Source organism: Rhipicephalus sanguineus, chromosome 4 (assembly GCF_013339695.2).
Source record: "Rhipicephalus sanguineus isolate Rsan-2018 chromosome 4, BIME_Rsan_1.4, whole genome shotgun sequence".
NCBI classification, from domain to species: domain Eukaryota; kingdom Metazoa; phylum Arthropoda; class Arachnida; order Ixodida; family Ixodidae; genus Rhipicephalus; species Rhipicephalus sanguineus.
In genome coordinates, this window is record NC_051179.1 from 143,115,557 (window position 1) to 143,142,190 (window position 26,634).

The 26,634-nt window shown below is 45.2% G+C and overlaps 1 protein-coding gene across 1 annotated transcript; it reads right to left on the minus strand.

Moving 5' to 3' along the window:
- Positions 1–7,314: 7,314 nt before the first annotated feature.
- On the minus strand, positions 7,315–20,493 carry LOC119390770 (glutathione S-transferase 1-1-like). Its single transcript, XM_049415360.1, has 5 exons — positions 20,316–20,493; positions 16,916–16,974; positions 14,752–14,893; positions 12,466–12,636; positions 7,315–7,452 (listed from the first exon to the last, which is right to left on the minus strand). Exons 1-5 carry the CDS (start codon positions 20,454–20,456, stop codon positions 7,315–7,317), a joined length of 651 nt encoding a protein of 216 aa, XP_049271317.1. The 5' UTR covers positions 20,457–20,493.
- Between the last annotated feature and the right edge of the window lie 6,141 nt (positions 20,494–26,634).

A 26,634-nucleotide genomic window follows, 5' to 3' on the forward strand; every position in this document is an offset into this window, starting at 1 on the left:
TGGATCAATGGTCTCCACACATTAGCAAAGCGTCCCTGATTTTTTTAATGCAGCATCCTGTGTCCTTGGTCGCCAGTATCACAAAAAACGTGCGTAGTTATAACCCTGCGCATCAAAAAATCACGTGGAAGGTCCCACTGAGTAAATCTATGGGGCAGATTTGGCGCCCACCTCTAAATCACCACGAGTGGGGGGGTGGGGGAGAGGAGAAACTCTCACACAAAAATAATTGTATAGAAGGCAATGTAGAAAGCATTATTACAAGAAAAAAAGAAAGAAAAAAGCCGTATGCAAAAAAAAAGAAGAAAAACTTTCGCCACAAGCTGTCGAACATGCCACCTTCGGATCCTGAGTCGAGTACTTTACCTCTACGCCACGCTCATGTTTTTTTTATTTATTTGCGGCTTTACGTCACACAAACGGGGACAACCGAATTATGTTACAAGACACCGCAAACATTTATGCACATATCTACCTTCAACCACTGGATGAATAACATTGTTATTTAAAACACATGTTTTGCTTTTTGTAGAATGACTAGTCAACATACTAATACACCGTTTGGCTTCAGCTTTGTGTATCTCATACTCGATACAGACGCGATCTTCACCTCCTACTAAAACTTGCATAGTTATTAAACGCAAACTGCTGCCGGTAACGAATGGCTCGTCGATGATGGCATCAGCGCTTTCTTGTAGAATTCACAACGTAACTGCAAAAAATGTCAAGTGGACCGAGGAGCGGGTATAGTTTACCGGCTGGTTACTGCCACGTTTAATAGCCGTTTCTCGCTTTATCCAAAGGACTACATGTGCAGAGGATTTGTGTCGACTCTAATCTCATTCAATAAATATGCGCGCACAATTGATGGAGTATAGTGATGTTTTTTCTCGCAACGTACATCGCGACCGTGCCATCGCACTGATCTGACGCTGTATCATTAGCTACAACTATAAAACAGCTGGGCCAAAAACCACTGCAGTGCGCGGGAAAAATATGCCATGATAATGGTTCAGTAATGCGTACGAATTGATAGTGTATGTTCTCGCATACGAGTCAGAGAAGTGCCGGCGAGTGCGACCGGCGGCGGTTGGTGACCGGAGGCAATTGCTGGAATCACGTCGCATCGATGCTCATTGCTTCTTGTGCGGACGCCGTACACTAAAAAAACTGCTTCATTTAGGTTAGCCAATGCCAATGCTCTGCCGTAAAGTCATTTGTACTCATCGGAATCGTCTATCCCGACAACCAGAAGCGCCGATGACATGTGGACGGACTCTCTCGGTACGCTATGCCTAACCTTTGGTGGAAATCTTGGCGGTAGAATGACAAAGGCATATGACATATATGACAAAGCGGTCACATAATGTATCAGCAACATGCATCCGGCTGCGCCATGTGTTTTCAGGGATTTGATTTAAAAAGATTTCGTGTTCAGTACACGGAGAAAGCAACATATAGTTGGTACTGTCAGATGATACATATCCACCTAGATCATTTATAAAATTGCTTCTGCGAGTGTTCTGCACTACCAGCATACAAAATGTGATCGTAAAATTAATTTACTAGTAAAGTATTAGTATATTCTACATTAACAAAGACAACTGTGCTCGGGATGACGCTGTTTTAGTGGCCTTTGAGTGTCCGAATTGCAGCCAATATTTTTTAGGGTCGCCTGATATAGACACAAAAATATCTTTGAGGTACTCAGTGCGAGCTTTCCGAAGATCTGAGTTAAGCTCATTCCTAAGTTTTTTTTATATTTGCGGACTATTCTTTCGTCTTTTACGCGATTAAATGTATCTAATAACCTATCCCTCATTCGAATTCTGTGGTATAACTCACGGGCAACCCATAGTTTTCTAGATTTCCGGTGACCCTTCACCGAATGTAGCGGAAACGCAATGCCATACGAGTGTTTGATTTTTGCAAGAATAAATCATAGGATAAATAAAGATCTGTATCAATCTATACATCCGTCCAATCTATACTCTCGACCACAGACCGAAAAGCATTCAGTGCCTCACTATTAAAATTTCTTTTTAAGAAATCGGCATTATCCGCTCGACAGTTTTTTTTTTCTTTTGGGACGTGGTATGAAAGCAAGCACTGGCAAGTGGTCACTACTGTGAAAAGCAAGGATTCCTGAAAATACATCTGCGATATCGTGACTTGTTATACAGAAATCAATTAATCTTTTTGTGTCCACCGTTATTCTGGTGGTCGAATTAATGTTGTTCACACAATGAAATGACTCTATGACATCTGTAAAATGTGGCGTTTGAGAACTGGTGATTAATAAATTTATATTAAAATCTTCAATCATAAACACTGACAGAATTGTCGTGGTCACATCTTGAAGAACTTTGCTAATAGACAAAATTAATTCACGAAAATCACCAGAAGGGGAACTATAAATAGAGACACGGTAGCACAGACCTTCACAGCAATGGACTCAATCATCATGAACAGACGAAAATTCAGCCAGAACAGACTAGTGCAGGTTCTTTTTAACGTAAAGTGAACAACCGACACCTCGACGATTCTTTCTGTAGACACTTTCACACATGCAATCGTTAACAAATTTGACATCGGAATCCGTCAAAAACCACGTCTCTGTAAATGCAAGAATGTCAAGTTTATGATCCAGTGCATCCAAAGCCATTTCTAATTCCATACAAGAAAGCAAAAAACTGGGCGAGTTGGTAGGTATTCATCTTCGCTCGCTAGCACGCACTTACAACGGTGACAAAGGGAGAAGAACACGACAACACAAGCGCTAACTTTAAGCTAAAGTTTAATCAAGGATAAACGGAAGAAAAGAAAATAACACAGAGTCCCACGCATGCGTCACTGCGCAGAAAAAACATAACTAAACTATATGTCACACATTACTTCAAGGCCTAACATGGCGAGGTGATAACACATCTGTTGGCCATTGCAAGGCGCTAATCGGTGTGGCCAAGAAAAGAAAGTTTATCTGTTAGTGCCAATGACGTCTGCCTCACACATCTATGTCCTTCTTTTTTGATTTGGAAGGCCTCACAGGCCCTTGTAATCTTGTCCTTGTGACGGAATGAAACTGCGGTGCCTGTGAAATCCGCGAAGCACCCGCAGTCCCTGTAATCCAGCCAAGGTGTTTCGAAAATGCAGGGCCTTTAACTGCGTTCCTATGTTCATTAAGGCGCAGATTCAGACATCTGCCCGCCTGGCCAACGTAAACGCGGCCACATGATAACGTGATGCTATACATGACTCCCGAGGCGCAAGGCACGTGTCTGTAGGTGTGGTTAATGCTGCATACTGGACTGGTTCTAGACCTCGACTCTATGCGTCTGCACACCGCGGGGCATACGCCGCGCACCTTGTGTTCTGCGGAAAACATCACCTTCGCCTCATGCCGTGCGCCCACCTTTTTTAGACGATGTGACAACTCATGCACATAAGGTATCACCGCAAACTTCCCCGTGTCTATTGCTTTCGGCTACGTCACGCCTAGCCGCTGCCCTGCCATCAATTTCTTTAGCTGCCGCAAAAGCCGGCTATACATGCGAGAACCATCGTCTGGTTCGGGTAGCCCGCCTTCCTAAGTTTGCTCAACTGAACATTAACGCTTCCTTCCATCATATGTTCACATGATTTCGTCAGGGCTGATCGCAGAGCAGATACGGCTATGCCATCTTTAACAATCTTAGAGTGGGCCGACCGGTAATCCGGCAAAGGCTTAACGCTCCTGGGACTATATTGCCAACATATATGTCCTCAACCAAAAGTAAGCTGGACATCTAAAAATCTAAAAATTTTATCGAAGCATTAACAGCAGTTTCTGTACTGAAGGACAATCCCATTCCTTGCTCTCTAAAAACCTTTAAAATGTCAATCGTCCTCGATGTTGCCATGCCCGATTCGGTAAAAATAATGTAATTATCGACGTACATAAAAATAGTCCGTGCAAGACCGCAAAGATTACGATCCACGTTTCTGTCATCCTTTGCCAAAAAAATGTTACATAAAACCGCAGCCACTCTTCATCCGATGCATATTCCTGATCTCTGTACAAAAACGCCTCCTGCAAACCCGACAAAGGTGGCTTTAAGCTAAAAACTCAAAAGCTTAAGGAAGCTATCTACACAAATGCCACATCTGTTGTGAAAAGACTGCTTGTCATTGTCCTCACAAATGCACTGCTCAACACTTTCGATCAGCTGGGCTTGGGGTATACTGTAAAATGAGTCTTCAACATCAATACTGAAGGCAGAAAACCCTTCCAGCTCATGCACTTTCACATAGTTCACGATTTCCGTGGAGCTTGACACAACCAGAGATTCGTCTAACTTCAAAGTTTCCAGATGAAGTTAACCTGAGAGGACATACAACCATGTTCCACGCTCGGAAACTATGGCCCTGAAAGAGATATGGGGCTTGTGTGTCTTTGCCGTGTAGAAGACTTCCAGGAGCGAACCCTTGCACCTATTGACTTTTTCAGCGAAAGATTCAAGGTTGAACCCTTTTAGAAGTTCTATGCCTTCCTGTTCCACCCTAGCCGGTTTCGCTTGAACTTGCACAGTTCTTCAACACGGTGCCACTTGCTTTCGCATTAAATACGTCTTGTGGAAGAATAACCAAGAAGCCTTCCTTGTCCGACTCGACACAGTACAGACCATTTGATGGCAGGTAATTAATCACTGGTTCTAGGTTCAACTCTCTACAGGCGCCTTTTCCTTCCTTCGCCAACACTTCAGCACATTCAGAAAGACAAACTGACCTGGTTTACTCGGGGAGTGCTTGAGAAACTCTCCGATAAAGTGCAACTTTTTCCATTTCATGCAATACCGGGGGAAATGCAATGCCCTTGCCACTCAAGCTCCTGCTATTCACATGAAAAATAGGCAAATGATCCTTCGGGTTTAAAAAACGGCAATGCCAAGCACAATTCAAAATACTGCTGTTATAATAACTTATACTGGATAAATCAATCATCAGGGGAAAAAGACGTGTCAGACAAACTCAGTGCTTTTCTTCTGTCATAGATCACATCAGCCATAAAAGATTCCCGTTTTCTGCTGTCATAATATCTAGGAGGTTGACATCTGAGTTTGTGGTCTTCAAATAGCCTTCCTTCGCCAAAAAGAACGAGCACCGCTGGTTCTTTGCCTGCCTTAGGCGGAAGCCTATGCCAGCCTTCAATATTTGCTCGTGTGAGCTCGGCAGGGTTTAACTGTTTCGCTGTTTGTTCAGTTTATCAAGCAGGTGCTCGTTTTGACTGTATGGCAGACAACAAATTACTAAATTTTGGCGTCTGCTATATTGCTCTATGTAGTTAACCTGTTGATAATATTTCTTCACTTTTACGTCATAATTAGTACAAATGAAATGCCCTATACTTTCTTTGGCTTTCTTGTTTTAGTTCTAATAATGTTGTGCCTAGCAAAAAAAAAACAAGCCCTTAAAATTCCCGCATTTCTTTAATTGACATTTAGTAAGGAAAATAAAAATAGCACTAATATTTTTGCTTCCATGTAAGTTACCTTTTTCGCATATCCATTTTTTTTCTGTTTCTTTTCACGAATACTACTGCCCCACGCGTCATGGCTGATCCGCGTGGTGGGTTGAGCCATTCTTCTAGAAACCAAACAACCAACAGACGAGCCGACGAATTCAGAGCAGCGAAGCAAAGAGCAAACGCGTGCAACTCCGTTACCCTTCGCTGTAGACTCGTGCACAACTGTAACGCCGCAACTACATACATTTCGACCGCTGGGTGGTATAGGGGCCCCTTCACAATTCAAGGCAAACGGCATATCTTTCTTTGCAACGAGGCATGCAGCATAGTGCTCAGTATTCGTTTCAATAAAGAAAATCAGAGTAGAAGCATCAAAGCCGTATGATGGATGATAAGGCGCCGGTCAACATTAGGAACAACCTCCCACGCGTTCCTAGTAAAGATGAGGTTGCAACTGCTTTGCACTTCACGTGAGGGCTTAGAATGACGTCAAACGGCCCTTCCTTCTCCAGGCGTATGTTTCCTGCTTTCATATATGAAAGGCTGACCCGTCTAGCAACTCATTCAGTTCATTCTAAGACTGCCATGGGTAGACCACGGAAATTAAAGACACCAGAAGAAGAGCGTCAACACAATGCCCGACGACAGGAACAAATTCATCTTGCTGAAAATGGTCGCGAATCCAACCGCGGTCAACCACAGCGAGCACACATCGAATATTACTACCATTACTCTAAAGTAATAATAAAACATACCCCCTCCCCTCCCCCCAGTCAGCATGTGTGGTGTTTGATACAGCTTCACTGGACATTCACGTTCGCGGGGCGGGGTGACGGCTAATTTTTTCCCATGCTATATTTATCAAACGCGTTTACGGGTGCAAATGCTGTTGGAGAGGGAATTCCTACCTACCTAAAATGACAAAATGCAATTTACTCTGAAGAATATCCTGCTTATGGCAAAAGAAAACCTAATGAATAGGCGAAAAATACAAGTTTTCTCGGTATCACAGAAGTGCGGCAAATAGACAAGCACTGGCGTATCCAGGGGAAGATGGGCGATTTAATCTTTCCGCGAATTTTTTTCACTTTTGCATGTGTGTATATACACGTTCACCTACAAAAACACGCACGAACATACAAAAAGGATGGTTGAACCTCGCCCCCCCCCCCTCCTAGCCGAAAAAAATTTCTGTCTTCACTAGTGTGCAAAAGCCTGCGTATTGTTGAGTGAGCCTCGGACACATACCTACTAAACTAAGACATGCGACCCTGGAGGAGTGGCTGACGGACTCCTCCCAGACGTCAAGATGGTACAAATCAAACACCTGAAACTTCTAGGCCTGTCTCATGACTAGATGTTGCTTCAAGAGTTGAAGATCGGGCAAGTAGGTTTGTAGTACTTGAACTGGTACAGTGCACTGCGGGAAAAGAAGAAGAAGCGGCCGAGCCGGCCAGACGAAAGGACATACCACTCTGTCCTTTCGTCTCGCCGGCTCGGCTGTTTCTTCTTTTTTTCCGCGATGCGGTGTACCAGTTCACATTGATTGTTTCAGTGGACCCAGACTGGAGTTCGTTTTTTTTTATAAAGTTATTATCTCTCTCTCTCGCTCGCTCGAGCTTTTATATGATATGTTGGATAGCATATCGAATGCGCTTACAAAAAGTGCACGTACAAATAAACTGTTAGAGTGCCGAAAGATTATGAATATTATTTTTTATTTGCTATTTTCCTAAGCACAACGTGGTTCACATTTTATTCCACCCAACTTTGCCGAAGATTCACTCGGACGGTATTCCAGACATTGTGGCTCACGTCAAGTGGGGCCAACGCTCTCGCGTGGCGGCGAGGACTGGCTCGTAGATCTCGTCGTAGCCGGAAATTTCGGGCAAAACGCGCTCGCAGTAATCGCGCAACTTCGCAAACTTGACCTTGTCAAGGAAACGCATCTGAAATGTAAAGACAGTTTGCAGAATGAAACTGCAGTTTCTAGTTTGGTGCGCTGAAAACTGTTGCAGAGCCTTAGCTCTTACAGCATTCATAATATGTATGGCTTTTTTTCTTTGTTTTATTATTTTTTTAAGTGTTGTTTCTATGTATTTATTCTAGTCAACCCCTGTTCTAAGCATGGGGCAGGCAGCCGGTCTAAGAATTGGCAATATTCCCAGCATTTACATGTATTGCTATTTCTTCCACCTTTAAAGAACACCGTTTATAGGCAACCTTGTTCCGCCTCTTCAGGATCAATGAATGAAGATGTGGAGGGTACATGCGTGACAAACCACAATAATTGTGAACAATGAATAGGCTTTAATAAGGAGAAAGCCTTCGATGCCTCATTAAACGCGAAAATTGGCCGTCGGCGTCAACACGTATGATACAAACAGTCATCATCACGTGATGACGTCACCATATGGCGTCATTTCGACGTCCTAAATCGTTAGAATTTGTGACGTCATCAAGACGTCATTGTGATCGTGTCACATAACGTGACTTCGCATCATGACGTCATCATATGAAATCGTCACTTGGTAAAAGGTGGGCCGATAACGGAGGCAGTGCAAAACCACGCTTGGTGCGCAAAGCTTTCGGAGGCGAGCGGGGGAGGATCAATACATTGACTGAGGTGAAAAAAAAAAGCAAGATGACTTTCGCGTTCGAGTGGTGTTAGCCGAATGCTTAAAATATCCTGTTAGTTTTATTCCCTTTACTGCACATGTTGCCATTACGTAATTGAAGTCGGCAAGTAGTGAAGGGATGCCTGTTTGGTAGAAATCGCAACTCTTACACAGAATGTAGCGATTAACTATCCTACCAAATACTTGGCATCAGATTTTGAGGGGGAATATCTGGAATGCAAGATTAGTGCTACGATTTCTTTTAAGCAGGCGTAACGCGGAGGCTTTCAGTTAAAGAATTGGGCTTTTTAGTTAGTTCAAATTGCGAATAGTCGCTAAAGTAGCGTCACCTTCTTCAGACAATGTATGACAAGAATTCGAACTACGCTCAATCACTCATGCAGCCTAAAAAAGCAATTCGAAATAGAAAACTGAAAAAAAAACAAGCGAAATGGCCGCGAGTCCGACCATGAGCGTGGCATGTAAATCATGCCATACATGACATGCATGTCATGGTTTTTATGTTAGCACTTGTCACTTATGTTCGTCATACATTCGCGTCACGCAATACCAATTTTCGTGTATATCAAGCTAGCGAAACGGCCGCGATCGGACAATGAGCGTGGCATGTAAATCATGCCGTAAATAACATGCATATCATAATTGTCAAGCTACCACCTGTCATATATGTTTGTCATACAGTCGCGTTGCGCAATACCAATTTTGGTGCATATCAAGCGAGCGAAACGAACGCGAGTGCGTCATGAGCGTGACATGTAAATCATGTCGTACATGACTTGCCTATCACCATTTTCATGTTACCACCTCTCATTCACGTTCGTCATACAGGCGTGTCGCGCAACACCAATTTTGGCAATATCAAGCTAGTGAAACGTCCGCGAATGCACCATGACCGTAGCATGTAAATCACGACATGCATGTCATGGTTTTGATGTTACCACCTGTTATTCGTGTTCTTGATACAGTAACATAGCGCAATACCAATTTTGGTGTATATCAATCTAGCGAAACGGCCGCGAGCGCACCATGAGCGAGGCATGTAAATCATGTCGTACATGACACGCATGGCATGATATTCATGTTACCACCCCTAATTTACGTTCGTCATACAGTCGCGTTGCGCAATACCAATTTCGGTGTATTCAAGCCAGCGAAACGGCCGCGAATGCATTATGAGCGTGGCATGTAAATCATGACATACATGACATGCATGCCACGGTTTTCGTGTTACCACCTGTTATTCATGTTCTTCATACAGTCACGCCGCACAATACCACTTTTGGTGTATATCACTTTAGCATACGGCCGCGAGTGCGCCATGAGCGTGGCATGTAAACCATGTCGTACATGACATGCATGTCATGATTTTCATGTCACCACGTGTCAGTTATGTTCGTCATACAGAAATGTCTCGTCATACCAGTTTTCGTATATATCCGTTCATTTAAACGGCCGCGGGCGCCCCGAGACCATGTCATGTAAATCATGCCGCACATGACATGCGTGTCATGATTTGCACGTTAGGACCTGTCATTATGTTCGCCATAAACTCTTGTCACGTCATATCAGTTTTGGTATATATGAAATAACGGAATGGCCGCAAGAGCCCCAAGGCCGTGGAATGTAAATCATGCTGTTCATGACATGCATGTCATGATTTTCATGTTATGACCTGTCATTATGTTCGTAATATGGTCATGTTATTCCATACCAATTTTGGTATACATCCGATTAACGAAACGGCCAGGAGAGCGCAAAGTCGTAGGCGGCTAGATAGATAGATAGACAGATGTGCTCAAAGTCGCAGAAGTTCGCTAAGAAATGCTTCGCATTTTAAAGGATTACCCAGTACTTTCATAAATGCACGCTAAGTAACGTGTCGTAACAATCAAAGATGTCTTCCTAACCGACGCCTTTTTCCTGTACAAAAATCGAGTGGTCTTCACTTCCCCGCTAAACTCTAGCATTGCCATGGTACATAATTTGTACCGTCTCAAATTCAGAGTGTGGAAATATTTTCCATACGCTATAACACGCGCATACCGCTACGGTAAAGAAGCTGTGCCCGCTGTCTCTGTATGAAACGCGGTAAAATAAAGGCCACATGTGTTTTCATGGTAGCGCGTGTTTAAATATATGACAGGAGAAAAGAGGGTACCATGCGGAGGTATGTGTTCATGTTTCTTTTTAAATATTATTTTGCGCTTCCATGTTTGTGCAGCACTCGGGTTGTGCTGATTTGAGATGACAAGACGTCAGTTACGAACGTTTGGAACGCGACCTCCTCCATCGCAGCATTTTATAAAAACAGCTGCTTGGAAGCTCAGTGTGGGTTTGTGCAAGTATTCGAGGTATGAAATAAACACCCAACTGTATTGTTAGTTTTGTTCACATTCAGTTCTATAGTTAGCCTTGCAACATTCTGGGCATTTAAAATTCTTTCATAGATAGATAGATAGATAGATAGATAGATAGATAGATAGATAGATAGATAGATAGATAGATAGATAGATAGATAGATAGATAGATAGATAGATAGATAGATAGATAGATAGATAGATAGATAGATAGATAGATAGATAGATAGATAGATAGATAGATAGATAGATAGATAGATAGATAGATACGCTCAAAGTCGCAGACGTTCGCTAAGAAATCCAGTGCTTTTATAAATGCACGCTACGTAACGTGTCGTAGATATTTAGAACATAAATGTCAGGTCATAACATGAAAATCATGACATGACAAGCCGAGGATGCCGCCCGGGTCCAAGGGCTTGAAGCCGTCACCTGACGCCATCATCATCGATGGACAGTGGTACGGGACAGGGGTTAATCTTCTCTTCCCCCCGCCTCGCCCGGACTTTTAATAAAGTTTATTCACTCACTCACTCACTCACTCACTCACTCACTCACTCACTCACTCACTCACTCACTCACTCACTCACTCACTCACTCACTCACTCACTCACTCACTCACTCACTCACATGTAAAATTTAAGTTAACGCCTATAGAAGAGATGAGGGCGATGCGAAAAGCAATCTTTGCGAATAACTCTGCTACGATAAAGCCGAGCTCGATACGTAAAACCAGCAGTTGCCGAGCTTACACGTGGCGAAGCAAGGTTCGGCGCAAAAATTACTAATCGTGACACTGCAGTGGCTAAGAAGAGACGCTAAGCAGTTATTCTTATAGCCAAATTGCCTATATTTTCATCCCTTCGAAGCGACGAATGCTATCACAGTCGTCACTTCAACCGAGAATCCAAAGTACACACGGTGCTCTACTTTCTGCGCGTTTCTCTAGCGTCGTAGTCGCGTTGAGATAGACAATAGTAAACAATTATTTATGTAGGAAAATGTCATGTACTGACCGGACTTGCCCATGTGAGCTGCATTACATGCATGCTCCAAACAATGCTCTGAAAGCTTCCTTTTATTCGAAGAGTTCTTAAAGAATACTCTTTATATCACTTCCTTTTTCGTTAGGTAAAATTTGGTGGTATACTTAAAGCTCATCGGGGATCAGTCATGTGCGTTTCATTGTATTCCAAGGCGTCAGAATTTCCATCCGGCATCCTTAAGCTAACGGGAAGTATTAGTTTCGCTAATGCAGATACATTGTAAAAATTACACCATCTCCCGCTAAAGGGGACCATGAGGCGATGCGAAGCCGGAGCACTTGCACGATCGCGTTCCGTTGGCGTTCGTTGGGCATGCTACCGACCTCGTGTCGTGGAACGCGAAGAGGGACGCTACGCGCGTCGTGTCTTCCATCTAGCCTGGCCGTTAATTCTCACAGGGCGAGCGGGGAACGCGGTCGACAGGCGGACGAGAGGGGGGCAGCGTAGGAGAGGAGAGAGAAGGGGAGGAGACGCGCATGCGCTCAAGCTCATCGCGGCGTTGTGCAGGAGAGAATTTCGGCAGTGGAATGGTGAGGGGGGAGTGGAGAGGGTATGCGCATGCGCAGTGACGGTGGTCACGCCGCACACCACCACCACCGGATTGAGCTCGACCTTAAGATACTTCGCATCTAAAATGACTGGGTGTTCTGTGCGAATCAACGACATTACCATGAGGTTCATCCTTGCGGAGGGTCACGGAATCACATAGAGAACGTACCGGTGTTTGATGCGCACGTAAGTCGAAGTGGGTGAAAATTTTTTTAATTCATTTTTTTCCTTTGACGCGCCAAAGTACGATTGACTTTGCCAGGATCGAAGCTGTCTGAACTCAGCAGCGCAATGCCACACTAACTGTGCAACTGCGTCCCACCTGCACGCAATTTTAATGGACTCACAAGGAAGCGCCGTACGATGCTTACCTCGAATATTCCAATCATGCTTGAGAACAGACGAAGATCAGCAATTGTCAACTGGTCGCCAACCGCGAACTTTTTGTCACCTATCAGGTGCTCGAAACCCTTGAGCACATTTTCTTCGAACAACGTCATTTCCTCACTGGTCGGATTTCTCTTTTCATTCATAAGGGGTCGCTGCACATAAATTTCAATCTCAATTTTATTTTCCCACCTTGCAAGACAGATGGAAGGTTTGTAGATAAAAGCTGCTCAAGGGCGGCTTGTGAAATCTACAAACCTACTGTTCAGCAGGAAAGCAGTCGTAGAGCATAGACAGTTGAAATCAGAGATCAATACACAAAGGAAACACCAAAGAATACAACAGAAATATGCACACATAAGTAAATTTAATGCATGTTATTTCAAAGCACAATGTTCAGTTCTTCGCGCGAAGAGGAAATAATAATCATTGTTAGGTTGGAAATAATAATTGTTGGGCCTCCCATTAGGCGGCCCTGTCAGTAACTCCTCAGGATCCAATAAAGTTCGTTGTCTGTCTGTAGCGGTTTTACGTTATGAGGGACGCCGGAGTAGAGGGCACCGGAAATTTCAACTAGCTGGGGTTCTTCCACGTCCACCTAAATGTAAGTACACGGGCCTCAAGCATTTTCGCCTCCATTGAAAATGCGGCAGCCGCGGCCGGGATTTGATCCCGCGACCTTCGCTTCAGCAGTCGAGAGCCATAACCACTAGGCCAGCGTGGCAGTTGCGCGAACAGGAATGCAGCCAATCGAAACGAATGAGAGTGTAACCGTTAAAGAGAAACGAAAGGGTACTCTCCATTGTGCGCCTTGCCGCGATGGATAGCCGGCTGCTATCTAGCAGCAGGAATCACAGCAGCGATCTGAAGATCAGTGCTTTTGCGCGTGCAAGTTAGTAGAATAGCGACTCCGGGTGATATACTAACGGTCATTGCCGCCCTTATTTAAGTCACCCTAATGGACTGATCAATGTATCCTATATATTTTATTGGAAATCGCCAGCATTATTTGGTCAACGGGAAAAAGAATACGGAATATATATAAATGGTAAAAGAGGTCCGGTATTACACTGTGTCTGTGATGTTACGACTAATTAAACCTGTAATATATTTGTGTTAATATTATATTGTATGTTATTTGCTATGCTGAACTTGGCGCTTCAAAATACAGATTAAGGCTTGTAAAACGTTGCGGCAAGCCTATACTGTTGCATTTTTGATATGCCGAAGTAAAGTTTCAGGGTACATATTCTGAGAATGTGTTTACCAATAAATATTTGCTCTACTAAATGTCATTGCTCATATAATATGTCCCTTTTTTATTTTTGCTTCCAAAAAACCTATTCTCGATGGCTAGAAAAAAGTGAACATTTTTTTATGTCCATTAAGGCAGAACCGTCTAAGGCAATACAGGGCGAAGTAAGGAGAAACAAGAGTTATTTTTGTGAGTGCGCCCCCCCTCCCTCTTTCACACAATATTCAAAATATCTAATAAAATATGACAACATCTGGGCGAGGCGATAGCGGATTATCACTTGCTGCTTCATGAAGCCTACATAATGAGCTGAAATCCAAAAGCTTACGAGGACTGTACTAAAGTAGCACATCGATCTTATTCATCTAGTGTGTTGTACTCGTTCTATGCACTGCAATGTTAAGGTCAAATATATTTACATCGCCAAGTGTGTAACATAGATATTACGCGGGGATGAAAATTGTATGATCTCCCTAAATTTAGGTATCGCCAAAGTAGGCGTGCATTATCACTGAAGGTAGGCATGCAAGCACGATTACAAGAGAAGGATGGACAGTTGGCGGTACCGTGCCTGCGCATGCGCAGAAAAGTCGTGTGTTTACTTTCTTTTCCGCCGCAGTACGCCTTTTTCAGTTGACAGTCAGCGTTTTCGTTGTCTTCATGTATTCAGTCCTGTGGGTGCGGAAGCCTATATATCTACCTTCTTTTATAATGAATCCATGCTGGCTAGCAGGACTTTTTGTGATTATAAGTAAGCGTAAATACACAAGCCATGCATTTGTTCGCATCGTCATACGTCATCGCGTACAGCTCACAGTTGGGTCTCATAGGCAAAAAAATAAAGAAAAATAAACATGGACTGTGATAGCCAGGTGTCAGACAATTGAAAGCAAAGAAGGTGTCACATTGTCAGCTCTAGAATTAAAGTGTGAAAAGTCTTAAAACCTATAAAATCCAATAAAAAGGGCCCATCGTGGCCGAAATGCAAGAATTGTGCAGCAAACCGGGTACTCACGAAAAAGGCCATCTTGTGTGGTTGTATTGTGCAGTTAACAGTGGCAAGGACCTGGTCGATGCGAGTGCGGTGCTTCACGCACTCTGGATACAGTTCTGACTTGGGAGCATACTTACGCAGCAGGTAGTAAGCTATGGCAATGCTAGAATATCAGACAGAACGAGAGATAAATAAGCGCCGGCTCTACGCTTTGAAATCTCTATACAATTTTAAGCTTTCAATGGCGACGGTGGCATCGTAAATATGGGTACACGCGCAGGAACCCTTCTGATATACAATTATTGATAGACGTAAATGAAAGCTCTAATGGGGTGCCTGCAAAACCACAAATGCTAAATATACGAAAATCAGTTTGCATTAGGTGAGGGTGCTACAAGGTAGTCGCCGTGGATTTTATTTACTTCCCAGACGTGAATGACGTGTTCCTTTTTTAGCGTGACACTTGCTTAAAGCTGATAGCTTCTTTTATTTTTGTTAGCGCCTGTATGCCCTACGGCATAAGTTAAATAAAAAGAAACCTTCTTACATTCCCTCGTCCAGACGTAATCCTGACACACTGATTCGGATGGAGTTTGAAGGCTTTCCGGTGAGAAAGCGAGAAAGCCCTGGGCATGGTCTCTCTCCAACGTTACTTGGAGGCGTTGCTCGGACAATATGTGTTCGCTTTACATGAATTCGCTTTAATTTTCACCCGTGAACTCTTATCTCTTTTTCCCTCTGAACATGTGCAGATATCAGGAAGCTATTCAAGATATCAGAATGCGGCTCGCTATAAGGTGCTTTAAAAATGCACACAATGGTCACAGCATTCCAACAGCTGGCCACACAGCCTGGTCTCGCTTGCCGAGAGCCTTTCCAAAGTGCGCAATATGATGCCGCCATATTAAAGCTGCCATATTATTTCCGCCATATTAATCGTTGCGGCCGGGCACCGGCCTTCGTCAGGGCGCACATGCCCTGACGAAGAGGCCGGTCCCCGGCCGCAACTTTAGCAATAAAGTATCGTTTTTCGTCCGTTCGTCCACTTGACTTGAGCATCTATAATCCTACCGAATCCAGGAAGACCTTCTATATATATATATATATATATATATATATATATATATATATATATATATATATATATATATATATATATATATTATTATTATTAAAGAGAGAGCACAAATTTAGAAACCTCGGTAACTTCCGCAGAGAAAAGCTAGGGGCATGAATTTCATTTTTTATTAGTTTTTAATAGTTTCTTAGTATTTATTTACATTAGCTAAGTTCACGCATGGAAGTTGCACCTGTACGACTACCATCAATCAAAACGAAATTGAAAGCATTTAGCACGGTGGTGCAACACTGCAGTAAGTGCTGGGTAACGTGTACAAGAACGCTGCGCCATCTACGCTGACTTTCACTTATACCGTAAAAGTTCGTTCATACGAACTCGGTTAATTCTAACTTACATTTAATTCGAACCGACGCCCTGGTCCCGGCCCTCTGTATTCCTCTGGGGGACACTCTCGATAACTCGAACGCGTCGGTATCCACAACGGTTAATTCAAACTGGGAGCCAGTGGTTTTGATCGCTCCTTGCACAAGTCGGCCCAGAGGGATCACAATGTGTTGCAAAAGCGAACCAAACCAAACTAGATTTTACTAGAGATGTAAAACAATGAAACACTAGCGTTTTTCAGCTGATTAAACTTCGGACGCTGCTTACTGCTCGCATGAATGCAAGTCGGTCGTTCTCTGTGGCGTATCATTGACTGATCAATTAATTCTGTTCGATGTCAGAGCTCCGCGAACTTAACTAAAGAGATCATTTTCCACAAACGCGTAGTAGCACCTAATTCCCGCTAACGAGTCCAGCGGTGGCGTCTTTGGATAGCGCCCTCGTAGTTTGGCGCGATGTCCGTTCGCTCTAGCGCCCGCCCGCTAATTCCTACTCCGCTTAATTCCAACTGTTTGATAGACCCCTTCGAGTCCGAATTAAGGAGGTCTTACTGTAGTACGTTAACGTTTCTTGTTTTGTTCTAGGCCTGTCTGAGGCCCGCATTCAGCACTGTAATTTATTTGATTGTACAATAGATGCGACGCAGTTTCAGACCCTTAGGTACATACAATTTGTGCTCGTTTCCAGACTTATGGGAAAAATATTCGTACGTGTACCGACCTTTCGTAAACAATAAATCCCGAATCATCAAGCGTCGGTACCTTGTGGAACGGGTTTATCTAGAAAAGAGAAAATGTAGTCATATGGTCATATGTAGTGTATACTAACGTTTTCCTATGCAGGGCCGTCAGTTCAAACGGTGCGTTCAGTCGTAATACTTATTACACTGTTACAATTTCAAAAAAAAAAAGATTAATGAGGAAGCGGGTATTTTTATTACCATCTGTCATTTTCGCCCGCGAATATTTGATGCAACGTTTTTTTTTTTTTTGTAGGAAAGAAGCGAGAGTCTTTTTAGAAGTAATTTACAGAATAAATTTCATAATGGGTACAATTGCCCTGAATCTTAAGACAATACCACCAGGGCTTAAATGCTCCAGTATATATATATATCTATATATATATATATATATATATATATATATATATATATATATATATATATATATATATGTGTGTGTGTGTGTGTGTGTGTGTGTGTGTGTGTGTGCATGCCGTGAGGAAGCAGACTGTCTCTCGAATTATATAAACAGAATCTTATGAATGTCGCACAAATAACAATACAACAAAATCTTGTTCATTTGAACGGCTAGCCCCTTGTTTTCAGCGCTCCTCGTAGAAGTCGGCCCGTAGTGATCAAAATGTGTTTCAAAACCAAACCAAACCGAATTTGCTAGAGATTCAAAACACCGATGGATGGATGGATGCGAAACTTTATTGTAAGTCCTGAGGTGCACGACTCAACGCGCAGTGGGCCGCTCCCACGTTGGGACAGTCAGGCCAAACCCAACCGCCGCATCGTGGGCCCTCTGGACAGCCCATAGTTGAGCCCCGACATCGGGGCTGTTGGTAGCGGATAGCCACTTGTCTTCATTGAATTGGTCCGTGCCCCGTAACGAGGGGCAACGCCAGAGCATGTGGTCTAGGCTAGCGAATTCGTTGCAGTGCCTGCAGGAGCTATTGGGATAAATGTCGGGATAACTTTTATGTAATGAAGCCGGGCTGGGATACGAACCCGTCTGCAGTAACCTGAGAGTCAATGCCTGCGCTCGATTTAATTTCTTGTTGGGAAGGGGAAAGTCTGTTCTGCCGAGATAGAAGTGCTGCGTAGTTTCGTTGTACGTGGTCGGATGATCTCTGTTCTCCACAACTGCGGGCCGGCGAGGGAGTTCTCTATGGTCGCGGAAAGCGAGACAAAACACCGAAACTGAAGCATTTCTCGGCAGATGAAAATTCGGACGCTGCCTTGGAGCTCCTGAGCAAGCTGCAAACGATGCCCATGGGGTCACGACAGAAGAAGCGCAATCAAATGCAAATTACTGATTGCTTTTAATTTTGATGACGTTAGTTCTAGCATGCAAATAAAATTGCCTTGGAGAATGATAGCGTCATATACTTCCCCATTAAGGCTCACCTCTGATATGAATGCATGTCTGTGCTTGTTTCTGACGTATAACTGACTGATCGGTTATTTCTTTTCGCTGTTAGAGCTCCATGAACTAGATTTACGAAATAATTTACCTCAGGCGTGTAGTAGCGCCTAATTTGTGATAACGGGTCGACGGGTGGCTTCTTTGTTTTCTGCCGTTTGAGCAGTCACACCCGCTTATTCGAACTCCGCTTAATTCGAGCAATATTGTAGTCTCCCACGACTTTGAATTAACGTGATTTTACCATATTACTCCGAGTGTTCTAAGGAAATTTATATAATGTGCCGATCCAATCAATCAGTTTGCAATTGGCACTTTGGAAAGGCTTTTTCAAAAATAACTCGGGATGGTAAGGGTTAGACATATGCGAGCTCGAAGGAAATAGCCAAGCTGCAACGCAGACCATTAATTTACTCGCTGCATCGAGAACCTCAGGCACGACAACGCTGTTTTATTTCCGCACCTATTAACCTCAAGAAGTAGGCAAAATGCATGCGTCTTTGGTGTAACACCAGGCTCGGAATGCACAATTAAATGAATGAAAATTGACTGGTAACGTAAAGAGACCAAGGTTAACCTTCGAACTAATTTACGAGTACGTAGCTTAACGATCATGTGGCCGCGTGAAACAGTATGCTGAGCCAAGAATTCCAGTCGAACAGGGCCATGACCCGCCATGTACAGTCTCAAGGAAATGGATGCAGAAGTAGGTCTTCCTATTTTGGTTGCGCTACATAAACTCAACAATTGCGACTAAATCATGTTTAATAAAATTCGAGAGCTACCATTTCCCCACACAAGGTACCACTGCCAAAAAAAATCAACTACAGCGCTTGTCGAATGAGTGCTGTTCTGCTGCAGTTGACCAGCTGAAGGGGGGCCGATCCCTTCCTTGAAAAATGGAGAGGGGGCCGGGCCCCCCGGGTCCCCCCTGACTTTAAGGCCTGAATACCACGCATAAAAGGCGCCGTTTAAATGTGACATGACCGGGCTATTACTAACATGCTGCAACCATGCTCGATGAGGATTCATGTTCCCTCGTCTGAAATTATTCTGAAAGTTGGCTGGCTCAGTTTTCTCTCCCTCGATGTAAGCGTAAATACACACAGCATGCATTTGCACACATCGTTATATGTTCACAGTTTGGTCTCAAGGGCAACAATAGAAAGAAAAAGTATGTATTGCAATATCAAGGTGCTAGAAATTTGAAAGGAAAGAATGCGTGCTTTTAACAATAATATCTGAGGTTTTACGTGCCAAAACCACGATATGTTACGTGGCAAACCGTACTGCAGTACTCCGGAAATATCGCCCATCTAGTGTTTTTTAGCCATCACTGACATAACACAGCACACGGGCCTCCAGCATTTAGCCTCCATCGAAATGCGACAGCCATGGCCAGGATCTAACCCGCGTCTTTCGGAACAGCAGCCGAAAATTGTAACCAGAGTACCACCGAGGCGGAGGAGGTTTAGCAATGGCTCTGCAATGATAACCTACATTGCGGATGCACCGTCAGCGCGGGAGTCGTTCTGTATAGAAATTGAAGAGCATTAGAATTCTATACAGAACAGATTTCAGAAATTTGTCAGAACAATTTGAAGGCTTACCCGAAGATACCTAGCCTCGGGCACTGCGATATCGGGCAAGCGCTGGGATAGCTAGTGCTAACACCCTTAAATGGTACTTCAAGGTAAAAAGCCAATTATTAAAAGCTTATGCACTGAGCTTTATTTAAGCCCAACAAAGAACAGGGCCTGTATTCACAAAAACGTATTACGCTAATTATTTTAGCAAGATAATATGTCAGCAAATCATGAAGCGGTATATGTTATTACCGAAACCGGCTAACAAATTGGAAACCTATTTACGGAATAAATGTTTTGTGAATTGGACCCAGATGTATATGTGCGGTGATAAACAACGCAGTTCATTCTCAAATAACACGGGATGATACCATGATTGCTAACCTTAAGGTATTCTGGTGTCAGATGCTCCTTCTTGGAGAAATCAAGTTTCTTGAGCTCGAGCTCCACGCCGACCTTCTTGGCCAGAGAACGGACGAAGGCGCAGGGTGGACTGCCGATCATGGTGTACAAGGTGACGGGCATGGCGAGTGGCGTGATGAACGGCAGTTCTGGAGCCACAAACCTGCAATGAACAAAGCCGACCGGACAGCGACCGCGTTAGTGAGTGCCTTTTTAAAGGGCTCGCGATTTCCCGTGGCAGGGCATTATCTCTGGACCTCGGATTCCTGCTGAGCCACAGCTGGCGCCCATAGGTCGTATGTGGAACAAAATATGCAATGAAATAATAAAGAGTGAACCTGACGGTGTAGGCCGAGTACGCGAGCACATAGCGTACGTTAAGTTCTATTTTAGTCCAAGCCGCTATGGTACCCTTTCGGCTTCATGTATTCGCACTTGCATCACATTTGAAATAAATTGCGATTGGTATTGGTTCATTTATGATTTGATTGATATTACAGCAGGCAAAAAGAATAAAGAAAGCGCAAAAGGTTAGAAAAATAGTCAGCAAACTGCCCTTTTCAGTGGAATTTCTATTTGAAACAATATTAACACTGATTTAAAAATATTACCTTTGAACCGTTTCAGGTGGTCTTTGAAAGCATGGCTTCTTTCGTCACATCAATTAGGCTATCATTCAGGTTTAGCGAAATTTTTAATGATGTTCTTTTATTAATCTTATAGATTGCCTTTTAAAACATACCCGCTCTCGCGTCAATAATTAATTTACAAATCAGTTGTTGCGTTGGCTCTGTATAAGTTCTTCAATGTATTTTTTTAATTATTTCTCTTATATATATATATATATATATATATATATATATATATATATATATATATATATATATATATATATATATATATATATATATATATATATATATATATATTGTAAGGTCCAAGAAAGCGCCTCATGAATTTTTCGGACAAGCCAGGAACGCGCAGCGGAGTCCATAGAAGAACTTCGTCTCCAGGGGAAAAAGTCACAGCACGGTGAGTGGAGTCGTAGCGAGACTTGCGAGCTTCCTGGGAGATGCCGGTGTTGATTCGGGCCCGATAACGGCAGTGTGCGAGGCGAGACAAAAAGACTTCGGACAAGGGACCTGCGGAGGGTGCGGGAGCCGAAAGGAACGAGACGTCCAGAGCGAAATTCGGCGAGCGGCCGTGGACTAGGAAAAAGGGAGAAAAGCCAGTGGTGCGTTGCGTAGCCGTGTTATGAGCGAACGTGACGAACGGCAGGATTGCGTCCCAGTTCGAGTGGTCGGGGTTGATGTACATTGCAATCATATCAGAGAGGGTGCGATGAAAGCGTTCCGTCAAGCCGTTGGTCTGCGGATGGTAAGCAGAAGTTGTCTTGTGAATGGTGTTGGCGGCGCGCAGAACCTCGTCAAGAATAGAGGAAAGGAAGACTTTGCCGCGGTCACTGAGCAGAACGCGTGGAGCTCCATGGCGTAAATATATGCTGCGCAGAAAAAAATCGGCGACTTCAGTGGCAGCCCCAGATTGTAGCGAGGCTGTTTCCGCGTAGCGGGTTAGATGGTCAACAGCCGTCACAATCCAACGATTCCCATTCGATGTCACTGGTAGGGGGCCGTACAAATCTATCCCGACGACGTCGAAAGGCAAAGCGGGACAAGGAAGAGGTTGTAGGAGGCCAGAAGGAGCAGTCGTGGGTCGTTTGCGGCTTTGACAATGGATGCAGGAAGCAACATATTTGGCAACGGCTGAAGAGAGGCCAGGCCAGGTGCAGCGACTTCGTATTTTGTCATAGGTTTTATGATAGCCTAGATGACCGGCTGTGGGATCATCGTGAAATGCTTGAAGAACCTCACGTTGTAGAGAACGTGGTATGATTGGTACCCATTTGTTGCCGTCGACGTGGTAAACATAGCGGTGGAGAACACCACCGTGAAGCTTGAACTGGTTAAGCTGTCGACGAAGTCGGGCGTTCGGAGGAGCAGAAGAACCTTCGATGCGCTCCAAAATAGTGCGGCAGTATGGGTCGGTGCGTTGGTGCGACACAAGTACGGATGGGCTGCCAGATCTTAGCCAACCGAGTGCTGCGATGGGTAAAGCACTTTCAGTGGCAGGAGGCGATGTAGAGATATCATGACTGGGCAGTGGGTAGCGAGATAGAGCATCAGCGTCTTGATGCTTCTTTCCGGATCTATAGGCGACGTCGTAATCGTACTCCTGCAAGCGAAGCACCCAGCGACCAAGGCGGCCCGATAAGTTTTTTAGCGACGAAAGCCAGCACAGTGCGTTGTGGTCAGTAACGACTGTGAAGTGGCGGCCATGGAGATATGGGCGAAATTTTTGTACTGCCCAAACAACAGCTAGGCACTCCTGCTCGGTGATGGTGTAATTCTTCTCTGCCGCGGTGAGAGCACGACTGGCATAAGCAATGACTCGTTCTCGCGAGGTGGTGTCACGTTGCAGGAGAATGGCACCAAGACCATGACTGCTAGCGTCAGTGTGAAGGATGGTGGGCGCGCCTGGATCGAAGTGGCACAGTACCGGGTCGGATGTAAGGGCTTGCTTCAACGCCAGGAACGCACTTTCACAGTCTTCGGACCAAACGAAGGGCGCGTTGCTTGCGAGTAGTTGATGGAGTGGAGACGCAAGCTCTGCGAAGTCACGTATGAAGCGCCGGAAGTAAGATGCCAAGCCGAGAAAACTGCGGAGATCTTTTTGACGCAGCGGACGGGGAAAGTCGAGAACGGCGACAAGCTTCTCAGGGTCCGGGCGAATCCCTTCTTTGCTGACTAAGTGCCCTAGAACCTTGATGGTCTTGCTTGCGAAGGTGCATTTTTTTGTATTTAGCTGGAGGCCAGCTTTTGCAAGGCAAGCGAGCACTTCTTCAAGACGTTGCAGATGCTGCGAAAACGTGGACGAAAAAACGACTATGTCGTCGAGATAGCACAAACAGCTTTTCCATTTTAGACCACGCAGTACACTGTCAATCATGCGTTCGAAGGTAGCGGGCGCATTACAAAGTCCAAAAGGCATCACATTAAATTCGTACAGCCCATCTGGAGTGGAAAAAGCGGTCTTCTCTTTGTCAGATTCGGACATCGGTATTTGCCAGTAGCCGGATCGAACATCAAGGCTAGAAAAATACTCGGCGCCATGTAATGAATCCAGTGCGTCGTCGATCCGTGGCAGGGGGTAAACATCTTTGCGCGTTATTTTGTTCAGCGCACGGTAATCGACGCAAAAACGCACTGTTCCGTCTTTTTTCTGTACCAGAACAACTGGGGAGGACCAGGGGCTCGAGGAAGGACGTATGATGTTTCGTCGAAGCATGTCTGAGACGTTTTCCTCAATGATTTTGCGCTCTGCCAGAGACACACGATATGGGCGCCGGTGAATAATACGGGAGCCGTCCGTCTGGATGCGATGAGTAGCGGCGGTAGTCATGCTGAGGACGGGCGAATTCACGTCGAACAAAGAACGGTGTCGATTCAACAGGGCAAGCAAATCTTGTCTCTGGGCAGGTGTCAGGTCAGGGCTTATGGTGGCCGACAGAGGTGTGGAAGAGGCATGAAGTGGCGGCGAGCTTGACTCTGGTAGAACAGTCGGAAGAGCAACAATCGCAACCGGATGAGTGTCAACGGCGCAAGTAACTGTTGATCCACGGGGCAACATCTTGGGATCAGGTGTGTGATTTAACGCAGTAATGAAGGCAGACCCGTCGGTGAAGCGAATAAGGCCAGGAATAATCAGAATACCTCGACATAGGGTGTGGCCGTAAGGTAAAATGAGCACGTCGCCATCCACAATGTTGCTGGAATTAACACTTATAATTTCTTCTTTGGATGGCCAAAGAACGTAGTCTGAAGCGGTGGCGAGGCGAATGCGCTCTTCGTGCTGAGGGAGAGAGTCATCCGTGGCGTTCAGGTGTATTAGGCGCTGACGACAAGGTATGGAAGCGGACGCTGACGACAAAAAATCCCACCCCAAAATGAGTTCGTGGGTGCACTCACGAAATACCGCAAAGACAATGTGGTGACGAATACCATCTATAAGAACACGAACCGTACACTGTGCGAGCGGACGAATGACGGCGTTCGTCGCTACACGGAGAGATGGGCCGCAGTAAGGCGTGGTCACTTTTCGGAGGCGAGCACAAAAGTCAGCGCGAATAATGGAAATGGCAGCGCCAGTGTCCACGAGAGCTTCGACGCGTACACCTTCAACTAAACGACTAACAGGTTCGACGGGCGCTCTGGAGGAATTGGTGGCTGTCCGGTGGATGCAGTTTCCCCTCCTAAAACTGCATCGGGGAGTTTTCCGAGTGGGCGTTCGTGACATGGGAGGCAGGTCGCAGAGGCGACACTGAACGGCGGCGTGGAGAAGGTGACCTGCGGCGAGACTCACGGGAATTCACAGGCATATCAGCATAGTAAGGAGGAGAGGGTGAACGGCGAAGGGAAGGGCGGTAGGGCACCCGTTGGTAGCTCGTGGTTGGACGGATGCCTGGGCGTTCCTCGGGAGCGTAGCCGCGTTGCTCGTCCTGTTGTCGCCTTCGGCAAAACCGGGAGATGTGTCCTCGATAGCCACAGTAGTAACAGATGGGTCGAGGAGGACGCGGAGTGGTGTAGTACTGCTGGACACGCATCGGCGGTGTCAACGAAGCCACAGGTGCGTGGTCTCCAGGTGTAGGCACAGAGACGGTGGTGGCTGCCGGGAGTGCCGCAACGTCGGCGTACGTTGGCACCTGACGAGTGCAGGGACCGTAGGAACACGTTAGACGTGACGCGGACGCTATCTCTTGCCTAATGATGTCCCGCAAGTTGCTTGGAGCAGAAGGCAGAGGAGATTCCGGAGCGCAGGAAGAGTAACGCCCGTGAAGCTCTTCACGAACGATGTCGCGGATCAGCGTACGTAAGTCGAGGGCCGCAGGAAGACGAATGTCCGAGGTGTCGTAGCAAAGGCGAAGAGACTGGAGTTCCTCAAGTCGCTGACAAATGGTGATGACATCCTGGGTGGTAGCAGGATTTTGTGTAGCAAGGGCGTTGAAGGCGATGGTGTTTATGCCTTTGATAATATGGCGTATTTGTTCGGTCTGGGACATGGCGGAGTTTACGCGCTTGCACGATGCAAGAACGTCCTCAATGTACGAGGTGTATGATTCGCGGGGCAGTTGAATGCGTTCAGCCAGCTTCTTCTTCGCTGCCTCAGCGCGAAGTGTGGGGGCACCGAAAATATGACGAAGCTGCTGAGTGAACGTGTCCCAGTCGGGAAGATCTGGTTGATGGTTCCAAAACCAGGTTTTTGCGACATCAGAAAGGTAGAAGGGGACGTTCCGCAACTTCTGTGAGTTGTCCCACCTGTTCAAGTCGCTGACGAGGTCGTAGTTTTGTAGCCATTCTTCGACGTCATCCCCGCGTAGACCAGAAAACACTGGCGGATCACGCTGCCGGCTGTTGATGGCTGGAGCGGGTGGCGGAGGTTGGTTTGGACCGGCGGCGTTGGACGAGGCAGGATCTTCGTGAGCGGGCATGGCAGGTGGTATGACGCGACGACCCGAGCGGAGCTCCAGTGAGAACGTGCGAGAGGACACGGTCGTTGAGCAAACCTCCCCAGTTAATTACCGTATTTCACCTCTTACAACTCCTTCCGATCACCGTTGCCGGGGGACAGAAATAGTGCATGTTTCTCGTTTAAAGCCGTATACCCGCCGCCTTACGTAATACTGTCACGCGGCCAGGCGGCCGCTTCCAGCGCGAGGGGGAATTAGTGTGAGCGTAACAAATCAGTGACTCTTCTTTGTCATCTCGACATATCATCATCGTTTGTGCAACTTCCTCATCTGTATATATCATCATCATTGTAGAACAGCTCGAGCTAGACTCGAATAAAGCGGTGCCTCACAATATATACATATAAAGCCAAGCGACACCAGTATAGTAAATCCATCCATGGGCTTCCTAAAGTTGCTTTGTTTGATTCTCATACGAGACCTTCCCACAGTCAGTTTTTGTGCCTCCTTCTGAAAATGTTAAGCCGTTATATATGCATTTTATCTTGCAATTCGGGTAATAAATAACGTGCACTCGCGTTGAATTAGGACGGATCGCGATTGCCTACACTGGATCAACGGGAGAGTATGATGAATCAATTGTTTAAGGGAAGAAAAGAAGGTCAGTTGGTGATCTCCACTGAACACACCCATGTAACGATGATGATTATTGTGTAAACATTACTTTATAAAGTGCAAATAAAACGGGGAGGGTCCCTGTTCCAGGACTCCTGTTAC